This window comes from Hemicordylus capensis, chromosome 3, assembly GCF_027244095.1.
Source record: "Hemicordylus capensis ecotype Gifberg chromosome 3, rHemCap1.1.pri, whole genome shotgun sequence".
NCBI classification, from domain to species: Eukaryota; Metazoa; Chordata; class Lepidosauria; order Squamata; family Cordylidae; genus Hemicordylus; species Hemicordylus capensis.
Window position 1 is genome coordinate 91,049,316 of NC_069659.1, and position 23,288 is coordinate 91,072,603.

Here is a 23,288-nt window from a genome sequence, read left to right on the forward strand (position 1 = left end):
AACACATAGCTGTAGGTTCTCAACCCCACACTAGTTGATCAGTGGCTGTTTTATCAGTAGCACCCTGGCTGAACTGAATGCTTCTTGCAAATGCTTGGTTTTGCTTTCATTGGGTTAAGTGTGATATAACTTTGTATTTCACTTTGACATTTTCTTTATAATAATGAAGGAAGGGCAATAGACACAGACAAAGAAGGGTGCATTGGGAAAGCACCACTTTTGGGGGCACCAGACATCGCACAATTAGAAATAAGAGCTAAAATTAATTTCCTGCCCCTTAAATGTTTCTTAAAATCCTCTTTTGCATGTTGTGTCAAATACTGCTGATGACATCTGCTGATAGACGATTTTTTGCACTTGATGTAGTTACACACACACACACACACACACACACACACACACACACACTCCTGCTATGCTGCCTCATTGTGGCAGGGGGTGTTCCTCAGAGGAATGAATGAAGTATGCTAGGAAGTATACTTCCAGTAGGGCCAACCCAGCTGCCCAGCTAAAGCAAGCAGGCACCTATATTGGGCAGCAGTGATATAGGAAGGATGTTCACTTTAGTGACAATGACAAAGGCATAATTTCATACTGCTCAGGAGAAGGCAGTGGTAAACCATTCCTGCATTTTAACAAGAAAACCACATGGATATATGTGTTGAAGTAGTGCCAGATGACGGGCCCCTCAGGTTGGAGGGTACTCAACATGCTACCGAGGAAGAACTGAGGATCTCTCAGAGTACCAATGGTATTTATGACATGGTTAGGCTAAAACATCTAGCAGCTGATGTTGCCATGCATGAAAATAAAATCAGAAGCTGCAAAGACAGAATTACAATGGGAATATGGAACATAAGAAGCATGAATATGAGAAAGCTCGACATAATGAAGGATGAAATTAATCTACTACAGATTGACATCATGGGCATCAGCGAATTAAAATGGACTGGAATAGGACACTTTCAGTCAGAAAATCATACCATTTACTACTGAGGACACGAAAAACAAAGAAAATATGGTGTTGCTTTCATAGGAAGGATAAAGCAATGACAGTACTTGGGTACAATGAGGTCAGTGACCGACGAATATCAATTAGATTCCATGGACAACCCTTTAACATGACAGTTCTTCAAGTCTATGCCCCAACAACTGATGCAGAAGAAGAGTAAGCTGATGAGTTTTATGCTCAAGTTCAGTATGAAATTGACAGAACATGCAAGCAAGATGTGTTGAATGGTGGTTGGAGATTGGAATGCCAAAGTTAGAAATGGTAAAGAGGAAAACACAGACTGTATGGCCTAGGAAACAGAAATGAAGCAGGAGAACAACTTATTAATTTCTTTCAATCCAATGATCTCTCCATTGCTAAAACATTCTTCAAACAACCAAAGTTGTATCTACACACATGGACATCACCAGATGGAGTACACAGAAATCAAATTGATTACATTATTGGTGCAAGGAGGTGGAAGAGCTCAGTTATAACAGCAAAGACATAGCCGGGGGCTGATTGGAACAGATCACAAACTGCTCATGTGCAAGTTCCAAGTCAAGCTAAAGTGAAAAAAACAAAGCTATCCAGTTTCCATGATATAATCTTGAGAAAGTACTCACAATTTTCAAGGAGAATATCAGGAACCGCTTGGAAGTTCTGAACCTCATTGATAGGAAACCAGAGTAACTATGGAATGAAATAAAAGAAGTTAAGGAAAAATGTGAAAAGAGATTGCCAAAGACCAAGAAACAGAAGAAAGCAAAATGGATGTCAGAACAGATGGTGGGAATTGCCAAGAAAAGGAGAGAAGCCAAAGTCAAGAAGGAACTTAATAGAGAATTTCAGAAAGCTGTTAGAAGAGACAAGGAGCAGTACTACAATGACATCTGTAAGGACCTTGAGGATGAAAATGGACATGGGAAAACAAGGAAAGTTTTCCAAAAGATCTCTGAACTCAGAAGGAGGTTCCAACTTCAAATTAGTGTTAAGAGTTGTTTTTGAACGCTTTTGAACTTTGGTTCAATCTAGCTTTTGGTTCTGGAGAAGACTTTTGAGGATACCATGGACAGCCAGGAAAGCAAACAAATGGATCATAGAACAAATCAATCCAGAATTTTCACTCGAGGCACAAATAACCAGGCTCGAACTACCATACTTCGGACACATTATGTGAAAACCCAGCTCCCTTGAGAAGTCCATAATGCTGGGAAAAGTTGAAGGAAAGTTGAAGGAAAGAGAAAAAAAGGATGACCAGCAGCAAGGAGGATGGACTCAATTACAACAGCAGTGACTGCACCACTGATAGTCCTTAAAGGCCAAGTTGAAGACAGATCATCCTGGAGAGAATCTATCTAAGTGGTTGCTAAGAGTCGACATCGACTTGACAGCACTTAATCAATCAATCAATAGTTACACAAGCTAAAGTTCTGTATAACTGTAATGAAGTGGAAAAAGAATGACAACTGTCCTCGTTGCTAACAGTGCAGCTACTTGGTCGTGCAGAACACCAGGGGCGAGGGACTGGATGATGCTTGTGCTTGGTTGAACGAGGCTGAAAACAGAATTCTTACTTCACCTTTCTCTTGTTGTTCAACTAAGCACTTTATTTTGACAGAGTTTGCTGAAAATGCACTTAGTTTAAACTATTCCAAATGAAGTAGTAGATATGTAGAACCTTTAGAGAGGAATGGCAAACTTTATGGGGAGTGGTTGTGCAAACATTCTTGTTTTTCTTCCTCTCAGTATTCAAAAAGAGGCTGAAAGCATGGAACTACAATCCCATCTCCCATACCAGAGCATCACAGAAAATAGAGACAAATGAAACATTCTGCTGCCTTCAAGATTAAACAGTTAATTCATGGCAGCAGTGGTAGAAGAAGATGAATGTTCTTAGCAGTACTTGGTTTGAGTTTTTGGTTTTGAGCCAGCATGGTGTAGTGGTTAGAGTACTGGATTAGGACCGGGGAGACCAGAGTTCAAATCCCCATTCAGCCATAAAACTAGCTGGGTGAGGGCCAGTCACTTCTCTCTCAGCCTAACCTACTTCACAGGGTTGTTGTGAGGAGAAACACAAATATGTAGTACACGCTCTGAGCTCCTTGGAGGAAGAGTGGGATATAAATGTAAAAATAAATAAATAAATAAATAAATAAATAAATAAATAAATAAATAAATAATAAATAAGTAGTAGCAGTAAATGCCTCTAAAACATATTCAGAACACTAGTACATTGTTCTGGTGCATTAGTTCAGTACTGGCTACACTGACTGGCAGCAGCTCTCCAAGGTTTCAGCAAAGGTCTTTCCTGGTTGTTCCAGAAATACCAGGGATTGGACCTGGAACCTTCCACATGCAAAATTCTACTCTGCCACTGAGCGATGGCCGCTCCCTTGTGTTAATTACATACGGAACAAAATTAATTATATATATATATGTCTTTATAGATGCTTTTGACTAAAATGAGAAAAAAGAAAGAAAAAGAAAGAGATCACTAAGCAGGGAATTGGAGTATAGATGAGATCAGTAGTGGGCAGTATGGGCAGGGCTGGGGAGCCAGAAAACACTTTTTGCCTTGTTCTGGCTGCCTCGTTCTCTCTTGCCCTGCCCTACCATGGCATTAGTTTGATGAGCGTGGGCTGATATTCACCAGACAGCAATATTCAACCCAGCAAATACTGTACCAGCCTGAGCATTCCCCAGATGGCAAATTTACTTCAAAGTTCCTCAGGAGTGGTGGGTGTGCATTCACACACAAAGAGGGATTTACCTTGAAGTTCCTGCGAGGTATCAGGGAGCACTCCATACATGATTTGGGTTTTTTCCTGCACATTGGAGCTTAGCTTGAATTATCCTCATACTAAAAAGTTCCACTTTCTATAGTGGCTTTTTGGGATACTTTGAAGTACCCCAACATTTATTCTGAGGTGTATGGAGGGGCCATAGTGATAGCCTGGCGACTTTCTTCTTTGCACTTTTTGAAAATTTTTGCTGGGTGATCATGCAGAACACCAGCAAGACCATCATCTTTGCTGAGTCAGTGGTTTTCCATAAGACCTCCAACCACCGGTGGGCGGGGAGTGAATGAGAGAGAGAGAGAAGGATCAGCATGCTCACTTCTGTGCTTCTCCACCTGCCTGGCTGGCTTGGCTTCCTCTCCCTGCCTCCTCTACAGCTTTCTGGCCAGGAGAGTGGGCAGGGAGGAATGAAGGAGTCCACCAGCTGGATGATATTGGGGAAGGTCATCTAAAAACAAGTTAAAATAATATTTTTTTAAAAAATGTTTTTTATTCATTGGAATTAAAGTTTTTAGAAGCACACACCACACATGTGCAGTGGGGTGGGGGGTGGGGAGGCATGGCATCCCGCCTACTCTAGAAAGCCACTGGCCAGAGAGAGACCCAGGAGCAAGCAGTATGAACGGTCCATGGGAAAAAGAAGAAACAGAGGGGACACTGCATCAAAGCAGCCCTATGCGAACTGCCTCAGAATTGTTGTTTTTTCAGCTTTAGGCTGTGGTTTATATGCAACTGATGGTTAGTCACGTAATTCCATGATTAAACCTGCTGTCTAGAAAAGCCCCTGTGCACCTCGGATTAATGCTGTGGTGGGGTGTGGCAAGGCAGCTGGGGTGGGGTGGGGTGAGAATGAGCCACAACTATGGTTCATTTTCTGTCCTGCCCCCAGCCCCATCCATATCGGCTGCCACTGGGTGAAATTTGGTTTAATTTGCTCCAGGCATCTGTTAAAGGAAAGAACTTATCAGTTCTATAACTGTCTTTAACTGTAAAAAGTCTATAACTGTATAAGTCTATAACCTGCCAGTTATAAAAGTCTGTAACTGGAAGGTGAAAATATAGTCCTTTCTTATGCCTGCTGTAAGTAATAAGAGCACATTTGCTGTTAATATCTATTGCTCATCCAAAACATAGAGACCACACGGATGCATTTATTATCTTAAAAGTCCAATTAAGTTTATATGAGTTGGCATGGTGGTTGGGCCAATCGCATGATGTGTGATGACATTATGCCTGCAGCAATGGGTTCACACAAGGATATCCTTTCACATGACCCAGTGATATTGCAGTGGAAGCTGGAACTCTGAGAATCTTGTGTTCAGATAGCAGTGAAGGAGATCACACTCTCACGCCATTTTATCCTCTGTGGTAATAGTGCCTTAACATCCTTTCTCTACCTGGGTTCTTTCTGTTGTAGTTTTCACTGTTGTGCTTAACTTAAATTTTCTTCTTCTTTTTCCATTTCAGGACACTCCTGTTTTTTCCTTCTGCTAGGACAGACTAATATCTAATTTCTGTTAGACTGTTAAATCCAGGAGTGATCAGTCTGTGGGGCATATAATTGCTTTAAATATTATAAAATTTGTCAGCAGTAAAGAAAAGATTTTTATTTACTGTTTTCTTGAATAGCTCACTGTGTTCAAAGGAGGAAGCAAGCATAGATGATACTAGTAGCTTTGAGTAAAAAACTGGCAATCACATTATTGATCACATGCCTTTAGATACACATGGGATCAGGGTCATAGTGAGGTTGGAGTGGGCCCTGGTACAAAAAGTGAACATGAGCCCTTGGACCCCTTGCTGCCTTTGCCTCCCTTCCTATACAGTATCTTTGTGGCATAAGAACTGAAAATAAAACATTCTTAGCACACCCTTTCTCACTCCTATGCAAATAATATCACACACAATATCAAACCTTTTAAATATATATACATATAAAACACCTCATATATTCATACATCAGCAATGCTTCTATCTTTATCTGCCGTTCTTTCTCACATTCACACTCAGGCACACACATTTCCCAGGGGGCGTAACTATAATAGGGCAAGGAGAGACAGTTGTCGGGGGCCCACTGTCTTGGCCCCCCCCAGAGGCAAGTCACATGACTGACTCCCCCAGCTGCACACCCGCCTGGGCTTCCTTCAGTTGTATTCAATCTCCGAAACTGATGTGAGTGTTAAGACCTGGAGCTACCAGAACAGCATGTCTTCCTCTAGTACCATTAAATGACTTGCATCATCCACAATTTACAAAACCTTTTGTTACCACTATTCAGCCTCATTTAAGATTTCACTACTTCATGAGCTGAGCTTCAGTGAGTGGCAGGGGGCATTTTAAAATCTTGTCTCTGGGCCCACTCCAACCTTGCTACACCCCTGAGAAATATCTCATTGAATTTTATGCAAATCTCCTGCATAAATGAGCCCCTGGTGGCACAGTGGTAAAACTGCCGCCCTGTAACCAGAAGGTTACAAGTTTGATCCTGACCAGGGGCTCAAGGTTGACTCAGCCTTCCATCCTTCCGAGGTCGGTAAAATGAGTACCCAGAATGTTGGGGGCAATATGCTAAATCATTGTAAACCACTTAGAGAGCTCTGGCTATAGAGCGGTATATAAATGTAAGTGCTATTGTAAGTGCTATTGCTAAAAAGATCTAGTATACCCTGCACTGACAAAGTTAAAAACAAATGAATAATGCTAAAAGTTTTCAGTATTCTAAATATATATTCTCCTTTCTTGGGAAGGGGGAATCTGAATATTCATTTAATGCCGTGAAATTTATGGAGAAGCTGTTTATTAGTCATATTTTTCCCTTTTAGAGTGACTGAATTAACTGGATATGAGCCACAGGACCTGATAGAGAAGACTCTCTATCACCATATACATGGATGTGATGTATTTCATTTACGATATGCTCACCATCTCTGTAAGTAATGGAAAAACCTGACATAATTTAGTAGTAATGTTTGATGAGGCCTCATTGGGTTTTGCATATGTATATATCCTTGGAAACTGAGATTGGTCACAGCTTTCAAGTGCATGTATGCCTCATTATGCATATTAAATGCATCACCTGTAAAATAGTCATATATTACCGTCTACATCTGGGTTTCATGTTAATTCCTACATAGAGGTGTCTACATGTTGTAATGTGTGAAGTTGCTGAATAAAAGTATTTGCAAGCAAAGAAAACTGAAGATCTGGTGTGTTGCATCAATATTCCATCAGTCAGGAGAATTGATGAACCGGTCTTTGGAAATTGATGTATTGATGCGGGGTGTAGCAAGTGGAGGGGGGTCCGTATTTAAGGAGGGGTGGAGCTGGGGTGTCCTCAGGAGCTACGGGGGCCGGGTTCTTTGAACCCATCCTCTCAATTATAGCTACGCTCCTGGATTGATGGACAGATCTTTGTTATAGCTGTTGCTCTAATAGTAATGGGACATTTCTTAGAGTATCATAGCAATCTGCTGAAATCTCAGATAGGAATAAGATGTGTGGTTGAACACTCACACAGCCACTTGATTTTCATATAACCAGAGGCTGATTGATTTGTGCTGTGAGGGAGAAATTTCTCTGGCATCCTCACAATGCAGCAGTCTCAGAATTCAAGTGCCTATGTGGGCAAAACCTAGATCTTCTGAAAAATCACATCAATGGGTAGTTTGAAAATAACTTTAGTATGAAAATCTGGACTCTTTTTCAGGGCATGCATATTTATATTAACTTCCAAATCAAAAGTACTAGCCTTAAAACAGATGTCTCAGTATTCTGCTACAATACACAGAGTGGCAGCCAGGCTAATCTTGCCCTAGTATGAATATGGTTGCATTAGTGTAAGGATGTAATGTGAGGTTGTTGCATGAAGAAGGTAACACTGTTTCAGACTAGCTTTTATGCTAGCTGCAGTGCAGTATAGAACACTAGCTAACTGGTGTGAAATATGTAACACAAGCTTCTATATACCCCTGAAACACATCCCCTTCCACTAGTTGTAGTGCAACATTGAAGAGCAGTGAATACAAGGCAAGTCTGATCAACAAATGAAATATTAAAATGGGAGTTAGCCAAGATGTCAGGTAGTCCAGAGAGTAGCAACTGAGTGTTGCTAAGAGTCATTAGGTTGATAAGCTTATCCAAACTTCTGGCCAATCACCTTGCTAGAGCATGATGATCAAAGCATGATATGGTGCTTCAGAGAATCAAAGGGGCCTGTGGCTTCTTTGTCTTTTGTAGGTTTCTATGATAGATATATAGAGGCCTCTGCTCACTTAGCTGGAGCCTCCAGTCTTATCCACTACAGCACCAATCTTATCTCTTCAATTTATTCTGTGTTAAACAGTTAATTTAGTATAATCAATGAAAGAAGGAATCTGTGCCATTCCTAGAGCTACAGCCAATCAGTGCTGACTGACCCAAATTAATCATCACAGCATTCGTTCTTTCTGTATGAGGTGTGACCCTATAAAGTAGGAAAAAGGGAAGTAGGGCTGGTATTTTTCAGCACACGTGTTATAATGCAGGGCTGATGCTGCACAAGGCAGTGACCCTGCTTTGGTTTCAGACATGCCAGGTGATGAACAAGGACACTTTAATATAATCATTTTTCTAATTGGATGTGCCAGGAATAGGCTGACAGCTTTAAACATGATAGAGGTAGGCAATATACAGAAATAATAATCTTGAAGGCTGGTGATTTAAAATGGTAATAATGGAGCACTAAAATGCTTTATCGAGTACATATTGTAATACAAGCAAAAATAAATGAAGTAAAAGCAGCCCAAAGGCAGTAAGAAAAATATCTTTAAAACAGTTATGTAAAAACAGAGGAAAATGTGGTAAGAACAAGAAATGTGGTAAGAACAAGAATGTGGTAGGAATAAATGGACACTTTTCATCGTGGAGGGAAGTAAGAAGTGGGGTCCCCCAGGGATCTGTACCCGGACCAATGCTCTTTAACTTGTTCATAAATGATGCAGAAGTTGGGGTAAGCAGTGAAGTGGCCAAATTTTCAGATGACACTAAACTATTTAGGGTAGTGAAATCCAAAACAGACTGTGAGGAGCTCCAAAAGGACCAATTCAAACTGGATGAGTGGGCAACAAAATGGCAAATGTGGTTCAGTGTAAGCAAGTGTAAAGTGATGCTTATTGGGGCAAAAAATCCCAACTTCACATATATACTGACTGGGTCCGAGCTGTCAGTGACTGACCAGGAGAGAGTGCTTGGAATCATGTTGGACAGCTCATTGAAATTGTCAATTCAGTGTGTGGCAGCTGTGAAGAATGCTAATTCCATGATAGGGATCATTAGGAAGGGGATTGATAATAAAAATGCTAGTATTATAATGCTCTTATATAAATCTATGGTGTGGCTACATTTAGAGTACTGTCTACAGTTCTAGTTACCCTATCTTAAGGACATTGTAGAACTGGAAAAGGTGCAGAAGAGGGCAACCAAGATGATCAAGGGCCTGGAGCACCTTCCTTATGAGGCAAGGCTACAGCTCTGGGGCTTTTTATTATCTATCTGTCTATCTATCTATCTACCGCCCTGAGCCATTTTTGGAAGGGCGGTATAGAAATCGAATTAAAATTATTATCTATCTATCTATCTATCATTTTTATACCACCAGATATATAGGGTGTAAAAAATTTAAAATATTTAGAAGTCACAAATTAAAATACATGACAATAAAACAATAGAACAAAATTATTAAAACAAGTTCTTAAAATTATTAAAATTAAAATTAAAATTTAGTTTGGAAAAGAAGCAACTAAGAGGAGACAAGATAGAGGTGTATAAAATTAGGCATGGAATAGTGGACAGAGAGGAATTTTTCTCCCTCTTTTGCAAACCTAGAAACGGGACATCTCATGAAACTGAAGGCTGGGAAATTTAGCACCAAGAAAAGGAAGTATGTTTTCACACAGCACGTAATTAATCTATGGAATTCTCTGCCATGGGATGTGGTGATAGCCACTAGCTTGTATGGCTTTAAAAGGGGCTTATTTATTTTATTTTACATATTTTTATACTGCCCCAAACTTGCATATCTGGGGGGTTTACAACAAGATAAAACCAGCATTAAAACATTAGTTAAAAACAACAAAAAGAAATTTAAAACACAACAATTTAAAAATTTTAAAACAATATTCTAAAACAACATTAAAAAAATCAAAACAGTATCAGTAAAAAGCCTGGGTGAACAGATGTGTCCTTAGCGACTTTTACAAAATTGTCAGAGATGGGGAGGCTCTTATTTCACTAGGGAGCACATTCCAAAGCCTCGGGGCGGCAGCAGAGAAGGCCCGTCCCTGAATAGCCACCAGATGAGGCGGTGGCAAATGCAGACAAACCAGACTACATACAAGGACAGCCCCACATAGAGCGCATTACAGTAATCCAGTCTGGAAGTTACCAGAAGATGTACCACTGTTTTGATGTCATCTGTCTCAAGAAACAGACCCAGCTGCTGTATCAGCCGAAGCTGATAGAAGGCATCTCTGGCCACTGCCTCAACCTCGGACGCCAGGGATAGACTTGGATTCAGAAGCACCCCTAGATTGCATACCTGTTCCTTCTGGGGAAGTGTGACTCCATCCGGAACAGGCCGATCAAAATCATCTCCCGAGTTTCGACCCCGCACAATGAGTACCTCCGTCTTATCTGGATTCAGTCTCAGTTTGTTATCCCTCATCCAGCCCATCACCGACTCCAGGCAGGCATTTAGGGAGTTTATGCCCTCTCCCGATCAGCATACTGATAACACACTGAACCAAATCTCCTTATGATCTCTCCCAATGGTTTCATGTATATGTTAAACAACATCGGAGACAATACGGAGCCCTGAGGGACACCATACAAAAGTTCAGATTTTGAAGAACAGCAGTCTCCAAAGGACACCATCTGGAACCTGCACGAGAGGTAGGAGCAGAACCACTGCAGAGCAGTGCTTCTCACTCCCAACCTCCTCAGACCCTCCAGAAGGATACTATGGTGGATAGTATTGAAAGCCGCTGAGAGGTCCAAAAGGACCAACAGAGTCACACTTCCTCTGTCAATTCCCAGTTGGAGATCATCCATCAGGACAACCAAGGCAGTCTCCACTACAAAGCCAGCCTGGAAGCCAGTTTGAAATGGGTCTAGATAATCAGTTTCCTCCAAGACTGTCTGGAGCTGGGAGGCCACCACCCTCTCAATTACCTTGACCAGCCACGGAAGGTTGGAGACAGGCCTGTAGTTAATCAGCTCTGAGAGGTTCAAGGTAGGCTTCTTCAGAAGCAGTCCAATAATTGCCTCCTTAAGACAAGGAGGCATCCTACCTTCCCTAAGAGACATAGTTATAATCTCTACCAGGCCTTCTACAACAACTGCCCTGCCAGATAGTATAAGCCACGTCGGGCAAGGGTCAAGAGGACAGGTGGTGGGCTGCACCATTCCAATCAGCTTGTCCACATCCTCAGGAGTCACAAACTGGAACTGGTCCAACCTAACCACATAAGAGGAGTCACTGGACACCTCCACATCAGACACTGAAGTAACTGTGGAGACGGAATTTAAGTCGGCCTGAATACGAGAGATTTTCCCCACAAAGAATTCATTAAACACATTACAGCAGGTAAATCGATGGTTCCAGATTCCGATTCAAGGGAGGAGAGGCACATACTAGCCCTCTCACAACCCTGAACAATTCTGCTTGATGTGAACTTGCAGATGCAATACGGGCAGAAAAGAATTGCTTCTTTGCCGCACGTATCGCCTGAGCATAAGTCTTCAAATGAGCTCTACGTTGCAGTCTGTTGGATTCAAGCTGAGTCTTTTTCCACCTGTGCTCCAGTCATCTGCCTCACCACTTCAGCCCCCTTAGTTCTTCTGTATATCAAGGGGCCAATTTTGAAGCAAGTTGGAGAGCATGCTTAGGAGCAATCATGTCTACTGCCCCAGTGAGTTTGCTGTTCCAATTCTCCACCAGGGCATCAACAGGATTGCCAGCAGAGCCAACACTAAATCCCTCCAAGGCTTCTTGAAATCCTATTGGATCCAATAACCTTCTTGGGCGGACCAACCTAATAGGTCCCTCACCCCTGTGAAGGTGGGGTGTGACTGTGAGTCCAACCTTAACCAGATGGTGGTCCGTCCATGACAATGGGGAAATCACAGGATTCCCCACTCACGGAACACCACCCTGAACAGAGTGAATGACTAAATCAAGCGTGTGACCTGCAATGTGCATCAGTCCTGAGACCACTTGAGATAGGCCCATAGTCATCATGGTTCCACATTCTGATTCAAGGGAGGAGGGGCACTCACTAGCCCTCTCACAACCCTGAACAACTTCGCTGGACGTGAACTTGCGGATTCAATACGGGCAGAAAAGAATCGCTTCTTTGCCGCATGTATCGCCTGAGCATAGGTCTTCAAATGAGCTCTATGTTGCAATCTGTTGGATTCAAGCTGAGTCTTTCTCCACCTGTGCTCCAGTCGTCTACCTCGCCGCTTCAGCCCCCATAGTTCTTCCGTATACCAAGGGGCCAATTTTGAAGCAGGTCAGAGAGGACGCTTAGGAGCAATCATGTCTACTGCCCCGGTGAGTTTGCTGTTCCAATTCTCCACCAGGGCATCAACAGGATCACCAGCAGAGCCAACACTAAATCTCTCCAAGGCTCCTTGAAATCCTATTGGATCCAATAACCTTCTCGGGCGGATCATCCTAATAGGACCCTCGCCCCTGTGAAGGTGGGAAGCGATTGTGAGTCTGACCTTAACCAGATGGTGGTCCGTCCATGACAATGGGGAAATCACAGGATTCCACACCCACGGAACACCACCCTGATCAGAGTGAAGGACCAAATCAAGCGTGTGACCAGCAATGTGCGTTGGCCCCGAGAACACTTGAGATAGCCCCATAGTCGTCATGGCCGCTATGAACTCCTGAGCCGCCCCAGACAATGTTAAACCCCTCCCGTATTCTACCAAAGAAAACCACATGGCTCTTTCGTCTCTAGGAGTCGACACGGACTTGATGGCACAACTTTACTTTAATAAGAATAGTGGAAGTTATGATAAAACAAATTCCCCATAAAACTAGGGTATCACTTGAAGAAGGTGGAAGGGACAACGCTGTGGATTTTCTGCAAGTTAAATGCACATCCAGCCTACAGGATCTGTGCTGTAGCAGGCACCTTACATCTGGGATACAGTCAAGTTGGGCATAGCCTGTCAGAGTTAGGAGACACATTTGCCTCTTCCTTAACAAAAAGGTTGCACTTTCTGTCTCCTAGGAAGAACTTTGTGGCAAGAGTGCAACCAGCTAGTCCCCACCCTTGGTTGGAGAAAGATAAGCTGCAGGGAGCATCCCTCCACCCCAGGTCAGGAAAGAATATTCTGCTCCAGCTGCCATTTACCTGGGGATGGCAAAAGCAAAAGGAAAGCATCCTCTGGCCTCTCTCACCAGCCAGAGTGCAAAGGGCTGCTAAAGTCTAACTGCATTTGCATGTGGGTCCAATGGATCTGTGGTTCTTCTCCCCCTACCCCCCCTCCCATCTGAATTTGGAAATAACAGAGAGCTCCATCTCATCAGTGAGACTGCAGAGAGGAGGGGGAACTGATTGCCAGGGCTTGCTTCTTGATTGAAGGGCAGCCCCAGAAGTCAATAGCAGCTGGAGTGAGGGAGGAGCTTTCTCCCTCAACTCCAGTTGCAAAACAACCAGACTGCAGAGTCACATTCGGATGAAAACCTGGCATGTTAAACTGGAGGTCCAGGCAGTGAAACTCACTACAAACCAGATGGTGTCGCTTGGAGATTGTTGCTCTGCAAAGCGAGAACTGAAGTGTGGAGTTCCACAAAGCTCCATACTGTCTCCAATGTTCTTTAACATCTACATGAGACCACTGGGAGAGATCATCAGGAGGTTTGGTGCAGGGTGTTATCAATATGCTGATGACACCCAGATCTACTTCTCCAACCTCATCAGGAAATGGCATATCTTCCCTAAATGCCTGCCTGGAGACAGTAATGTGCTGGTTGAGAGATAACAAATTGAAGTTGAATCCAAATAAGATGGAGGTACTAGCTCTGTGTGTGTGGGGTCGGGGGTCGGGACCCAAGAGATGGTTTAGATCTGCTTGTTCTGGATGAGGTTACACTCCCCCTGAAAGATCAGGTATGTAGCTTGGGAGTGCTCCTGGACCCAAAGCTCTCTCTGGTTTCTCAGGTTGAGGCAGTGGACAGTTGCGCTTTTTATTAGCTTTGCCCGATACGTCAGCTATGTCTATTTCTGGAAGTAAATGACCTTAAAACAGTGGTACATATGCTGGTAACCTCCAGACTTGTCTACTGTAATGCACTCTATGTGGGGCTGCCTTTTATGTAGTCTGATTGGTACAATTGGTAAAGAATGTGTCAGCCAGATTGGTCTCCAGGACAACATGAAGGGACCACATAATACCGATTTTAAAAGATATGCTTCTGATATGTTTCTGGGCAAGATACAAAGTGTTAGTTATTACTATAAAGCCCTTAATGACTTGAGCCCAGGGTTTTTAAGAGATCGCTTTCTTTGTTATGAACTCTGCCGCCTGTTACTAACTTCTGGACAGGTCCAGTTATGGTTGCTGCCGGCTGGTCTGGTGGCGACCTGGGCTTTATCTGTGGCTCCCCCAGGGCTTTGGAATATGCTCTCTGCTGAAATAAGAGCATCTCCGTCTTGAGGGTCTTCAGGAAGACCCTCAAGACTTACCTGTTCCTGCAGGTTTTTAATCAGAATTGATATTAATAATTTGTTTTAATAACTGTTTTATGGGATTGTTTTAATTGTGTTTCATGGATTTTAATCTGTGACTTTTTAGATTGTTTTAGATTTTGTACACACCTAGAGATGTACATATCAGGCGATATAAAAAATGTTAAAGAAATAAATACACTGAAGGTACAAATCGAAGTCTGGGGAGGGAAACCGTGGTTCTATTTTCTGTCAGAACTGCAGTTGCCCACATTTGGACGTGCACAAATTGTAACCGGAGGCCCCTTCAACTCTGGTTTCATGTGGTGTGTGAATGTGGTGTTGTCTCTGTGTGTGTGTGTGTGTGTGTGTGTGTGTGTGTGTGTGTGTGCATGTGTGCGTGCTGTCCACAGTAAGCCTCCTTGAGGGACCATTTAGTTGAAAGGCAGGGTATAAAGCCTTTAAATGAACAAACCACCAAGGGGGATGGGTGATCAGGACTAGGGCTGTGCGAACAGGTTCGACATTGAAGCTGTTTGGTTTGGTGGTCTGATGTCAAATCGAACCCCACCAGCAGTTGAGTTGGGGGGGGGGTTCGCAAGTTTTTCCTTTAAAGTAACTGGCCCTATCCACCCCCAGCTCGGCACCTCCAGTGACTGTTGCTGGTGTCTAACTTATGTTTCATTTTATATTGTGAGCCATTTGGGGACAGGGATCCATTTCTGTCAACCACTTTGAAAACTTTTGTTGAAAGTGGTATATACATATTTGTTGTTGTTTTAAAAAAATATTATTATTGTACTTACCCTCTCCGGGGGGCTTCTCCAAGGCTGCGGGGTGGTCTCTGGAGGTTACTCCTCCCCCCATGGGCCTCCATTATGCCTCAAATCAGCATGTTTGGGTGGCCTTCAGCCCATTCTGGGCCTCACCTCTGTTGCGGTAACCATTTTGAAGGCCACCGCACAGGCCCAATGGGCCTCTGCCTGCCTGGGTCATGACCGAGGCCACACAGAAGCCCACTGGGCCTGTGCAGTGGCCTCCAATGGGTGAGGCCCTGAATGGACCTAAGACTGCCCGAATAGGACAATTTGAGGCATAATGGAGGCCCATGGGGGAGGTGGAACCTCCAGAGACACCCCCCCACAGCCTTGGAGAAGCCCCCCGGAGGAAGTAAGTACATCCCCCCAAATATTTTACAGGAAAAGCTCGCAAACCATCATCCCCGTACCGAACCATAGGGGGAGGGGGTGCCAGACCAAACTGGCCTGGTCTAGTTCAGATCCAGTTCAGACTCAAACCAAACCAGCCAGTTTTATTCATACCCTAATCAGGAATGCAGGCAGCACATGGAAAGGGGAGTTTACCCTTTCCTACTGCACTGTTTCCTCACCAAAAAAACCTCTCCCCTGAGTAAACAGCAGCTTTGGGAAAGGGATTTTTGGTGGGAGAATGGAGCAGGGGAAAGATTTCACACTCTGATCCAGATCAGGCCCCCTGCCCTGTGCCTGCTTTTTGTTAAGGAATTTTTCCATTCCTTTCCATTCTTAAGCATGCCTCTTAAGGACATTTTATAATGTGTGGTTTGGCCTTAAAATTCATAGGGAGGTGTTACAGAGGCAAAGAGGAAAACAAAGCAAAGCAGCTTATTAAGGTGTATTGAGTGGAACAGGTATTTTGGAGATTGTCCTGACAGCAAACAAAAATGCATGCCACCTCGTATCAGATTTTTCTAGTACTTTGGGGATTGAGAAGTCTTGACTTTTGGTTTACAGGCAGGGTCCAACAGCAAGAATGCTACCTTTCCCTCAGCTCCCACACTGGTCCTGCCTGGTTAGCAGGCAGCAGGGTTCTGGCTGGTATCAGAGCTGTTGTGACATTGTTTGGGTTTTACATAAGCAGCTTATTTCTTTTCCCAGAGAGAGACCACTTACAGCAGGTGCTTGATGCATGGAGGATTTATTCTTTTTGCACCAGCATTTTCACATGATCAGTCACTGGAAATGACGAGGGGGCTGTGCCTTATCCTGTAATTGACTGACTCTGATCAGCACTCCACTCTGTCTCTGTATGTGAAAACTGTGGTCTTAAATTCTTAGGATCAATATAGGGTGTTAAGGGAATATATATATATATATATATATATATATATATATATATATATATATATATATAGTGTGTGTGTGTGTGTGTGTGTGTGTGTGTATGAAATCCAGAACTACTTCTCATTTGGGGTTATGGTTAAAAGGATAGAATAAACCTTGTAAAACGTAAGGTACTGAAGATCAGAAAAAAGCTGAGAGCTCAGGATAGCTGACATAGAAAAAGATCAGAAAAAAGCTGAGAGCTCAGGATAGCTGACATAGTTTAAGTAGATTATAACTTAATATTTAATATTGGAGAATATCCAGATGAAGAGAACTTTCTATCACAACAACTCAAATACAGAATTGTATGTTCCTTGCATTATGTCCTTCTTTTGAATTATAAAGGTTTTGCCCATTTATTTATTTTTAAACAAACCAAGTAGAATGGAATAAGCTGAAGAGATACAACACACCTATTTTGCTTGAAGCTTAATCTGATCTGATCTGAGTGTCGGTCAGTGTCTGGATGGAGGACTGCCTGGGAACCTTATGTTTGCCATCTTGAACTTGGAGGGAAAAGGCAAGCTATAAAAGTGAAACAAAAAATGTTACAAACTCAGATGAAAATATATCCTTTTCATCGTATGTTTTATAGTGCTGGTGAAAGGACAAGTCACAACCAAGTACTATCGATTACTATCAAAGAACGGCGGCTGGGTTTGGGTACAGAGCTATGCTACCATTGTGCACAATAGCCGTTCATCGCGACCTCACTGCATAGTGAGTGTCAATTATGTCCTAACGTAAGTCCATATTTCCTTTCACTGTATGCCACATTCATTTCACCTACTGATATCCTATGTTTACAGCTGGAGCTATTTCTTCTTTCTTGCTTCAAATATTTATCACAAAGATGCATATCTATTGTTGTCCCTTATCACACAGTGTCAGTTTCTTGTAAGGCTGCCACCTTTTTTCTGTGTACAGTTTTTGGGGGGAGGGTAGGAAGAAGGAAAGATGGTGCCGTTGGAAGAGGCCACTTAAAGTTTATTTATTTACAACATTTTTATTCCAGAATTCTATAAGAAGTATTCAAGGTGGCTAACAATACAATTAAAATGTAAAATAACACCACTATTCAACAACATTAAACAGTGGTAAAAGTCAAAAGTATAAAAGCAACAGCAAGGAAACTGTGTAAAAAAACAACTGCTGAAAAAACTCATTGGGAAAAGGTATGTCTTTGCAAACCCAGACCCAAATAATGACAGGACACACGTGTAGTTGGAGAGACTAGGGCCACTTTATTAAATAATTACAAAACCTACAATGAGGAATTGAACTAAAGTGTGGGTATCCCCTATGTGGGTCAATCTCATAGGAGGTATGCTCACAGGAGGGCGAACAAACTGGCTTTGATTTGGCTTGGAGCCTTGGAACCAGTTCGAACCTTATCTCGACTATGAAGTTACCCCCAATGAGGGGATTCATGCCAGCCCACCTCAACTCAGGTTGTGAGGCACTGAGCGGCATTCGCTGGCATGCATCCAAGCGAGAGCGGATCCAGCCCAAGATCACCAAGTCTTCCTCCATATTCCCACTCACCACAACCGCTCTGGGCTCCTTGGAGGAAGAGCGGGATATAAATGTAAAAATAAAATAAAATAAAATAAAATAAAATAAAATAAAATAAATATGACGGCCCTCCAGCCCAACACCACTGCAATTAACCTACCCTGACCTGCATTCAACTGCAAAGTAACCAAATAACCCAGTGAAAACCATAACAAAGTCAGTGAGAAGTGGGTAAAAAAAGGCCTCGACCATAGCCAATCAGTTGAGACCCAGAAAATTCCTACTTGGCCCCAAAATGCAATCAGAATATCCCACACTGAGTTAAGGGGTGGGCGGGAGGGTGGGGGTCCCTGCCCGCAGAGCAACTGAAGGAGACTGAAACGGAGCCAGCTGCTTAAGCAGGCACTCCTGAAGCCTGATTGGTCTGCCTGGAACACATGACGGGGGACTAAAATGGTGGCCTGCATGCCTGCCTCTCAGCATGGGTTCACAACTCCGCTTGCCCAGTATCACCATTGATGCAGTGAAGGGGGCAGGGAGTGGCTTTACTGCTTATTGAAGGCAAGTGGTGATGGGGCTAGATGGACTTCCTTTGACAGGACATTCCATTGTACCACCCCACAAATGCCCTATTCCTCATGTCTACCCACCTTACTTTAGATGGGGTGGGGGGCAACAAGAATCAGGGCCTTAGCAGATTATTTCAAGGGACAGGTATATTAAACATGAGTGGAGGTTGGGGTACAACCCACTAGTGGATCTCCATTCACCACTGTTCTAATTTTTCTTAGGGTGGGATTGGCTGCATATATATCAAGTTACTTAGAAACTGAAATAGTGCTATAACCTTAAAAACTCTGGCTGACATGTTCTGCAGCATTAAGAGAGTGCAGCAAGAGAAGAGAAGAGAACCCTTGCAGAGAAGCTGCTGCACAGTTCAGCCAAAGGATTGTCCTGCAGCTGAGCAAGCACGGAGGATGGAAATATTTAACTGCCCTCCCTTCCCTCCAAAAGCACCTTTTGGCTTCCAGGAATATGTCTTCAAGGATTGCACAGTTCTCAGGGACATATTCCTGGAAGCCAAAAGGTGCTTTTGGAGGGAATAGAGAGCAATGAAAATAACTCTCCTCTCTCCTTGTATGTGTGATTGGCTGTGGGACAGACCTTTAGCTGAGCTGCACAGCACCCTCTAAGGACACAGCTCTTACTCCACGCTCCTAACACTGTGGAACATGTTGGCCCCTGTTCCTACACTCAGAAATATTATAAGCTTGAGGTGAACTGCAATAACATGAAGTTAAATTTTGTTTTTACAGAAGGTATTGAAAACTGTGGCTGCAGAACATACCTTAGTGGCTAAAATTCTAGAAGGCAAAAATTAAAAAATTCAGTGTTTTAGATATTATGTCATGAAGACGGACTGTATAATTTTAAGAGACTGATACACTGACCTTGTCTGGATCACTGTATCTTGCTAGAATGAAGGATTTATTATCTCTTTACTAGAATATAGGCTAGCTACTAAGATTTGGGAGTAATAGAGGAGGGAAACTCCTGGAATTTGGCCATATATCCTAGCTGTGTTTATTATGCTGCCATACCATCTCAAGTGGTGACTTCAGTATTTTGAAGGCTTGTGGGAGTCTTGCAAGGCAGTCTCAATGAATCTTCTTAACTTGGAAGGGGCAAGACGTAGAAACCAATAACACTATCATCCTGCCTCAGGCCTTCTTAAGTACTCTACAAGCAACTTCGTGTATTTGCACACTTGCACAAGACCACTGGCTCTTGCTTAGATGTCTGTAGCAGCACAGGCCGATTGGAAATGCCTGCATCACACTGTGCAATATGTGGGCTGAGGGCTCTAGTCCACAAATGCTTATGCTACAATGCATCTGTTAGGCACAGCAACCAGAGGAAAAATCTTAATTAAAATGAGAGAGAGCCCAATTTATCTTTTGTGACCATAAGTTTGGATTTCAGATCAAGCAAGTATTTTGAATTTAATATATTGTACTGAGCTTAATCTCATGGCTTCCAACATATTTCAAGGCAACCCCTTTCTCTCCTTTCTTTGGGTTTAAATGACTCCATTTAATGTACAGCAGTTGTTACTGTGGCATGGTTGATATACTTCTGTGCTACCTTTATATAGAGGATGCTGTGTGCTACCTTTATACAGATACTGAGAAGAGAGAAGTGTTTGAGAACCATTCCTATTTTCCCCCCAGAGATTTAGAATATAAGGAACTTCAGTTATCATTGGACCAAGTCACCGTTTCTAAGTCACAGTTTTCATGCAGAAATTCAGTGTCTACCTCACAAGAAACGAGAAAAGCAACGAAACCCAGAAGTAATAAAATGAAAACAAAACTCAGAACAACTCCTTACCCACAGCAGGTAATCCTTATTTCTCCCGTGCTGAAACCATGAAACTTGTATGTGGCTGTTGCCTTGCAACCAGTATTCCTTCCTATGGATATCACTATAATTCCTTTGCAGTTCAATATGTTACAAAAGCTGTTCCTCTACAAGCCACTGCAATGATCTTTAAATAAGGAGAATCAAGACTATTGCAGCAATGCAGAGTTAGAAATTGTAACATTGCACTGAAGATGTTCAGTGGAGCCAATCCAGGGAATTGCACTAGGAACAATACATGAGTCAAGACTGCTACACCAGCAACATCCACCTTTGTGACAAATGTCCTAGGAGTCATTGTTTATTTATTTATTATTTCTCTATGTAAACCGCTTTTGAAACTTTTGTTTAAAAAGCGGTATATACATATTTGTTGTTGCTGCTGTGTGAAAAGCCATTACATAGTACAGAAGTGGATAGAGAGGAGACAGGATGTGTCCAGAACTGAAAATGATTTCACTGTGTACTGTCAGCCAATACAGAATATTTATATTGGCATAATACTACATGCCTTCTGTGTCATAGTAATATGCTGCAAATGAAAAGTAGCATAGAAGATTGGGCACACCCCTTAGGACAACACACAATAGCAGTACAGGCAACTGAACAGGGATCAACATGCGAGTGTTACAGCAGATAAATTGCATTTGAGGAGATTGAGTACAGGAGACTGAGGAGAACTCAGCATTATAGAAGAAAAGGAGGAAGGAGGTGTAATGCACCACTCAGCACAAAAGCTCAGAGATAGCAGCTTAATAAAAAATATTTTGGGTTTTGAGGAAATGGGGCAGGGGCAATGGAGAAAGAGCACTAGAACAAAAATAGGAAACATACATGGTACTTGAACTTGTATTCAAAAATAGAACAAGGTGTATCCTGCACAAATATTGCTAACAATGATCTAAGCACAGTTGTACAGACCATTCAGCTGTATGCACTAAACAATCCAGTAGCCAGGAGAACATTTGGTTATGGAGGTGTGTTTAGCAACTCAAACTAGTGACTCTCAATACCTCCCTTTTGACAGATGTATTTCAAGAATAAGGAAATTGTATTTCGGTATATACAGATGTACATGATACTAGCAATGCACACACAGCATACATAGTGGCCTGGTTCACGCATCAAAATCAGAGGAGGAGGCAGGCTACCCTGGTTTGCATGATCATGTGAACTTACAAAAATCCCTCCAGACCAGGTTGCTCAAAGCAGGCTAACCCAGATTTCCTAACCTACTCTTAAACCAAAGCAGGTGGAGAGGAGAGCTCTCCTACCTTGATTTTCTGGCCATGTGAACCCACTCACCTCTTTTATCCGACCACCGGAATGCAACAAGCCCTTTCTAGCATAGGAACAATAGAGCTGTGGCTACAGGGTCTGCCATCCATAGACTGCTACTCTGCAGAACACACACTATGATCCTGAAGCTGGAGCTGCTTCAACAGGGCTGGGTCTGCCTCCTGCTCCTTTGTGGCTAATCAGAGGGCAGCTGAAGCTTTCCAGTTTGCTGGCAGAGCAATGCATGCTGGGAAGGCATGATGACCTTTCCGCTCCAGATTTTAATAGCAGATGCTGTGCCTGGCTTAATCGTGTGTTTCCTGGATTTGCTGACCCAAACAGAGGTTCTGGTCATGTGCTGCTAATGGAGTAGTAACTTTCCAATCAACCTCCAAATGGTTGTGTGAACAGCCCTGGTATATTCTTATCCTGATCAGGCTTATCAGGAACCTGGTGTGAAGCGAAACTAAATTTGCAGAACACTGATTACCTGGTCCTTGTGTCAGGTCCAGGTACCTCCCCCACCTATTCAAAAAATAAATAAATTCAAAATGTATAACAAGTTCTTCTGGATAGTCTCTGTCCTTCACACAACTGGGCTTCGTGCCTGCGTGATGGTCTAGTCATAAACTTTCCAAGCTTCTACTTAAAAAAACAACAACACTTCATTTGGGTGGTATGTCTGCCCTCCCTGCTCACATGCATGCCCCTACCTCTTCGGTTTTTCATTGTCCACCGAAGGAATAACATCCTTAGGTCTGTTGAAGAGCCTCTAGTCTGTGAAGAAGACATCCATTGCTTTACTTTCTCCTCTCTGCTCCCCAATTTATTATTTCTTCTACTTATTCTGTCCTTCAGTTGTCAAAGTAATTTTCCTATCTCCAGCCCTTTCCATTTTTAGTTGTTGTCATGCCCTGCCTCTTCCCTTCTCTCCCATCAAGGAATGGGAATGTGGCCAGCCACTATTTATGGCTAGCAAAATGTCTTTTAAATGCTGCATAACTTGCAGAGCTAAATTCATGGCATCAGATGGTCACCAACTCTGCCTTATTTGTTTAGGAGAAACTCATATTATATACTCTTGCCCTCATTTCCAGAGATTTACAAGGTAGGCTTGATGCAACAGAGAATCATGGCTGCAATCTATCTTGTGGGAAAGAGCTCTTGCCTACACAGAAATTATGGATTCAACAGCTTTGCGGAGCATGTCTTTGGACCGCGCCTGGCAGAGCATGTCTGAAAAGCCTACAGAGCTTGGGGTACAAATTTTGGGATTGGACAGAGTACCTCTGCCTCCCACACATTTGGCAACTCCATTGCCTGCACTCCTTGCTTCCTATTCGGGACAGACAGTTCTGGCTCTTTTGGGATTGGCAAGCCAAACAACTGTGCCTTTGAATTCATCCATGTCCTC

The 23,288-nt window shown here is 42.8% G+C and overlaps 1 protein-coding gene across 3 annotated transcripts in view; it reads left to right on the top strand.

Annotated features, from left to right (window-relative positions):
• Positions 1 to 23,288, top strand: part of SIM2 (SIM bHLH transcription factor 2) — a 98,995-nt gene that overhangs the window by 65,330 nt on the left and 10,377 nt on the right. For all 3 annotated transcript variants that reach the window (XM_053307764.1, XM_053307765.1, XM_053307766.1), the window contains 3 exons: positions 6,615 to 6,721; positions 17,256 to 17,403; positions 20,407 to 20,575. In XM_053307764.1, coding sequence (XP_053163739.1) covers positions 6,615 to 6,721; positions 17,256 to 17,403; positions 20,407 to 20,575 — 424 coding nt within the window. The remainder of the gene's footprint in view (positions 1 to 6,614; positions 6,722 to 17,255; positions 17,404 to 20,406; positions 20,576 to 23,288) is intronic.